The sequence below is a fragment of the Astatotilapia calliptera genome, chromosome 16, assembly GCF_964374335.1.
Source record: "Astatotilapia calliptera chromosome 16, fAstCal68.1, whole genome shotgun sequence".
NCBI classification, from domain to species: domain Eukaryota; kingdom Metazoa; phylum Chordata; class Actinopteri; order Cichliformes; family Cichlidae; genus Astatotilapia; species Astatotilapia calliptera.
Genome location: NC_137437.1, coordinates 108,710 through 115,000, shown reverse-complemented (window position 1 = coordinate 115,000; position 6,291 = coordinate 108,710). Strand labels below are relative to the sequence as shown.

The window sequence follows — 6,291 nt, the reverse complement described above, 5'->3', positions numbered from 1 at the left end:
ATACATAAATCAAAAACAAGAAATTAGCAAGCCCCACCACAGTATAGTTTCTTTCATATGAAAAATACAGAATGTGTATATTTGCAGATACACAAGTTATGGAAAAACAACAAACCAAAACAAAACAAAAAAACAAAAAAACAACCAAAAAAGAACCGCAACACCATTACCAGCAACATTACCATCCTGGGTTAACCCCGTTTTCTTCATTCTTATACTTATTTAAAATTAGGTTTTTATATTTTACTTTAAACTGTTTTATGTTTTGACTGTCTTTTATTTCTTCTGTTAGACTGTTCCATAATTTAACTCCTGCAATTGAGATTGACATAGTTCTTAAAGTTGTTCTAGCACTTTGTATTTTTAAATTCCATTTCCCTCTTAAGTTATACCCACCTTCTCTTTCTATGAACAATTTACAGATTTCTTTGGGAAGCAATTTATTTCTGACTTTATACATTATTTGCGCTGTTTTAAGCTTCACCAAGTCTTGGAATTTAATAGCTTGCATTTTGACAAAGAGTGCATTTGTATGGTCCCTGTACCCTACATTATTTATTAATCTAATGGCCCTTTTCTGTATTATAGTTATTGTTTGTGTGTTACTTTTGTATGTGTTTCCCCAGACCTCTACACAGTAGCTCATATATGGCAGTAGTAAAGCACAGTATAAAATGTGCAGTGCTTTCTGATCCAACATATGCTTTGCTTTTCCCAGGACGGCAATGCCCCGTGCCAATTTCCCCCGAACATAAGTTGGTCCATCAGGACCAACCAAGACGCAAGAGGAGCACCGATGACGTGCAACCTCATGATCCAATCTGGGGCAGTGATGTGCCAGCGGAGTTCAAGTTGTGGACCACCGGACAGAAAGTCCTGCACTCACTTTTCCCATGGATCGGGAATGGAAAAAACATGCTAAGGATCGAGACTCTTGACTACAGATTTGGACTTTTCCTGAACAGCTCAACATGGATAAAACAAGGCTCAGAATGAGGAAATCGACGCGATCAGAATAGTGGTCATGCAACACAGAGTCGCCCTGGACTCTCGCTGAGAGAGGGGGCCTCTGTGTCTTATTCAACACCACTTGCTGCACCTAGATTCCAGATAACGTGCATTCCTTGACCATGACCACCGCCCTGGAGAAGTTACGACAACTGAGTAATGCACAGCAACAAGACTATGTCATGAACACAGAGGACTGGCTGACCTGGCTACTGAGCGGCGGCTGGACGACCCTCGTGATCAAAGGACTTGTCTTGATAGGAGTTCTTCTTTTATTGCTTTGCATGTTCTCTACATGCATTCTACCCTGTATCAGATCAATGATTGGCAAGATGGTACAGGCCACAGTAATCACCTATGTTGGACTGCCACAAGAAGATGAACCGGACGAAGAAGATTTAGTATAGGAACACACACACTCACACATACTGAATGATGCTACAATTGAAAATGTTATAAGCAAGTGATTGTTAGCTGATAATAAAGTATGATTGAAGTGGTGAAATACAGTAACAACAGGGAGGAATGTTAGGGAGTTTTTATTGTTTTATTTGCTTATGCTTCAAAAGTTATGTTATACATATTTCACCAGACACAGTTTTCTGTAGAAACAGGAAGCTGACCCTGTGACACTGACAAGAGACCAGCACAGAAATACATATCCGCAGAGGTTGACTTGCATTATATTATTCTTAGAAATTGACCTGCAACACACATACTCTGTGACACACACACACACACACACACAGCTTGCATGCAGGCAGACAGACATCAGGACCTGCGTGACAGGAAATGTGATTATATTTGCATATTGACGATGTAACCTATAAAAATAAACGAATACTGCAGTTCGGTGTGATTTGCTCTGAGCTTTTCACCCGTGCAGCACGTTAACCTACACAAGTGTCTCATTGTTGTTTATTCACCTGACTGTTTGTTAACTGTAAATCTCTGACACACAGTCATCTAGTTACCCACTCTGGAATTAAGGCATACAGCTGTGACATCTGTGGAAAAACTTTCAGCCGGAGAGGGAGCCGAAATACACACCTACGCATTCACACCAGACATGATGTGTACTGCTGTGAACAGTGTGGCAAAGAGTTTACAACAGACGCACAGTTACAACGACACGTTTACCCACACTGAGGAGAGACCTTATCAATGTGACCTGTGTGAGAAGACTTTTAAATCTCCACATCACCTGAGACACCACCAACAGATCCACACCAGAAAGAGACTCTACAAGTGCAGCTACTGTGAGGTATGTATTTATATTGTTATCTTGTCATTTTAGCCTGACTGTTTGGAACAACTCTGCTCATTAAACTGTGTTAGCATGTTAGCAATTCTACTGCATGGAAAAGCAGCTCTGAGTGATTATTCAGATTTTCCTTTCAGTTATGATTTTAGTATTACTGTAGTATTATGGTGGTAGTATTGTAGTTATTGCAGCCCAGTAAACTGAGTGTGTTAACTGAAACAGTCAAATGTAGTTGGACGTCTGCAGAGAAGCTCTTTATTTCAGGCGACGGTCAGGATACAAATGTTGAAGGACTGACTTACACTGTCTTTGTGTCTTTGTTTAGAAGCAGAGCGACACAGATGGATCCAGTTCTCAACCCTGTCATCACTGTGGTGGTGGGAAAGACTTTCATTGTGACCTCTGTGGAAAAACTTTCAGTCAGCAAAAGACCCTAAAAGTACATCAACATAGACACACTGGAGACAAACTGAAATACTGCAAAGAATGTGGGAGAAGCTTCACCACATCACATCACTTAAAACAACATGAACTGATTCACAGTGGGGTTAAAAAGCACCTCTGTGATCAGTGTGGGTCATCCTTCACCACTGCAAGGGACCTTAAATCACACAAACGAGTCCACACAGGAGAGAAACCACACAAGTGCAGACACTGTGAGAGAAGCTTCTCACAGTCAGGTAGTCGTAACAGTCATGAACGTGGACACATGGAAGGAAACTACAGCTGTGACCAGTGTGACAAGAGCTTCAGGAATCTCAGTTCATACTCTGCACACAAACGATCCCACGTTACTAATAAACTGTTTCACTGTTACCAATGTGCCCAAACATTCACCTCATTGTCTGCTCTGTGCAAACATCAGCGCCATCACTCAGGGCTGAAATCACTCCCATCACTGGATCACAGTGAATCTGAAGACACAGAAAGATCCTCTGGTTTCTGTGTCAGACTCAAAAAGCTTGAGATCAGGCTCCACAGAGTTCAGATAGAATCATTTAAACTTGTGTTGAACTGAACTGGTTGCTGGGCTGAACTTCTACATAATACAGATCTACATGGGATCTTCTTTTCTGTTTTTTACTGAGTCAGTTTTGTCCTTTTTTCTCTGTCCTGGTTTTGCTCGTCTGTAAATGATTGAAACTCAGTCAAATAGTTCATTGTTCTCCAGCAAAACGTTTTGGAAACTCATGTTTAACCTTTGAAACTCTGACATGTTTTAGCACACAAGGCTTCATCGGGGAGTTCACTCATGATTGGACCATGATAACAAAGGTTTTTAGTTCTTTCAAAGAGAGTCTTGGAGATGCTTGATGTTTCTGTTTTTCTGAAACCACCTGAAAGAGAAACTATTTTTCTTGCTTTATGCAGTGTGGAAGTTTTTAATGTTTCTTCATCTGTGATGTTCTTGAATGTGTTCACGTGAAGATGGTATAAATAAACTGTCCTTTCAGCTTTAGCTCCTAATTTATTCATTATTTATGGATGTAGCACAGCAGCCGTCTCTTGATTAACACATGGAGGGCTCGGGATCTGATGGTGTCGTCTCCCTAATTTGCCCACTCAGTAAATCTCACTCATGGCCAAGAAATTGAAATAAACCTTGTTTCCCTGCTGGATAGTGATCCACTGTAACTCTGCTCCTCCTTCCTGTTTAGGATTTCTGTGGCTGAAGTAAAATTCCCTCCATCCATCACTTATCCCAGCTAACCCAAAGTGAAATAAAGTTTTGCTCGTCTTAAAAAAGCATTACAATAATGGGCATTACCAATGCAAACTGAATGATACAGAAGATGAAAGAAGAGACTTTGATCAGTTAATAAAGCTCATGATCTGGATTCATTGTGGCTGCTACACAGATACTTCTGGGTCACTTCTCTCAGTTAGGAACCTTCCTCACCAAACTGACTGTTGGACCACACCCCTGGTTTCATGAGAAATTGTTTCAGCCATGATTTCTCTTCCTGTATTTCAGAGTAAAGACTGAAGTGACAAATGGAAGCATGTTTAAAAAACACAATGTGAGAGAGACGTTGAGGTCCTTAGAAGTTACCCTGGGTTTTTCTGTCACCCTGCTAGATGTTACACACCTTGTTATTGGACTGATTTCTACTGTTGGACTACTCCTGCGGAGAATAACAATACTCTTACTAATTAGCTCCCTTTCACACCTTTGGGGATATTTATTTTTGTGTTTGCAGCGCTGTGAGCCAGAACAGCGAGAGAAAAATCTGCAACAGCGACGAGCCGAATGCTTACGTGAATCGCAGCAGCTGCACGTGTGCTACGCTGAATTAGAGGATATCTTTGCTCTGGATTTATATTTATACTTTTTCATTTCTATATGATTCTTCTTGCATCTAAACAAAGATGATTCAATTTGCTAAATGTTGATGGCTCTTCGTGCTCAGGTGTAAATGAGACGTAATATTTGCTCTTGGTTTGGTTCTCCTGTACAGAACCTTGCAGTACAACAGAAATCTAAAAACATTATTTGTAGTTGTTATTCTTAGTTGTTCTGCTGCCTAAATACCACAGGGTCTGATTATGAAGTTATTGAGCTGCACATACTTTACGACCTGCTTAAGTTCGAGGTCACAGCGTCTGTAGAGCAGCTGGAACATAATGAAGTCTACAAGGTTAAAGTTTTCTCTTCAGTTATTGTTCTTTCTGCTGCTTGGTTTGATGGATCTGAGAGCTTTTGTTTTTATTATTGTTATTATAATTATCATTAATATTTTACTCTCTAGAAGCTTTAAAATAGTGTTTGCGTTTGAAAAAAATTGATTTAAGAATTGAACAGAAACATCTGTCCTTCTGAAAATCGCCCAAAGGCACGGAGACAAAGTCAAAGGATGCAACCTGTAACTTTCTCTTCCTTCATGTCAGGACCATCATCCATGATTTATATAAAATGCATATAGCAACAGTAGCACTTTAGTTTGGACTTTATGATTTCTGTAACTGGAAAATATTATTTTGTTTAAAGACAGAAGTGACCGCATAGTTGCAACATCAAAGGGAAATATTAATTAATTAGCATTAAGTATATTTGTTGCTTAAGCGTTTGCACTATAACTTAAGTAGGATTATAACTTTTAAGGAAGGAAAGATTTCAGATATTTAGTTCACTGTTTCAGTTATTTTACATGAAATTAAAACATTTACGTTGGTCAAATATGATGCTCTAAATCAAATAAAAGTTTGAAAATAAATGATGTATTTTTAAATGCTGCAACAAATGTTCACAAAAAGTAACTATAATTAAAACCAGTTAAACAAAATAAAATGTTTGAATCATGCTTAACCAAATGCCAGGCTGGAGAGCTGAACCTAAAGTATACGTAGAAAGATTTCAACATCTGAGCAGTTTTTAATGTTTTTATCACATATAAATGTCACAGCAGTGGGTCCTGGCCCAATGCTTTGTGTTTTTGGTTTTCTTTGACTCTTGTTTTTCTTGGTTTTTGTTCTTCTTATTTATCAGGCTCTCAGTAATCTTAGTTCTCCCTCCCTCAGTGTTCATTTCAGCCTGTGTTTAGTTTCTGTTCCCGTGTCCCACGTTTCATCGTTTCATGTCGAGTCAGCCCTGTCTCTCTGTTTCCTGTGTCTCCCCAGTCAGCCCCGCCTCCCTCGGGCACTCATGTGTGATACAGAGTAATAAACCTGACTACATTTGCTACACTCTCTTTATTACCTGTGACTTTAAAATTCATACACTAATTATGTCTGCCCATCTCTCTAATGTGAAGGTCAAAGGTCAACATCCCAGTGACATAAGAATAATCCCAAAGGGGCAAAGGCAGCGGTTAATTTAGCACATTTAGCATTAAGGGTACAGCAAGGATATACTTTTACTTATTGTGGCAGGGGTGTGGTCTCTGGCCTGCTGCAGTGGAGGCTGGTGGCGGGACGTTGGACGGCACAGGTGAGGGTGATGGAGCTCATGACTCTCCCCTTTATAGTGACGGAGGAGACTGGCGTGGGGGAAGCGTGTAGTGGAGGAAGCCGAGGAGAGA

At 39.9% G+C, this 6,291-nt stretch overlaps 1 protein-coding gene across 1 annotated transcript in view; it reads left to right on the top strand.

Moving 5' to 3' along the window:
* The window catches only part of LOC145421021 (uncharacterized), a 10,326-nt gene extending 8,418 nt beyond the window's left edge, over positions 1-1,908 (top strand). The window contains exon 5 of the mRNA XM_080290740.1: positions 719-1,908. Coding sequence (XP_080146866.1) covers positions 719-922 — 204 coding nt within the window. The 3' untranslated portion in view covers positions 923-1,908. The remainder of the gene's footprint in view (positions 1-718) is intronic.
* Positions 1,909-6,291: the final 4,383 nt, after the last annotated feature.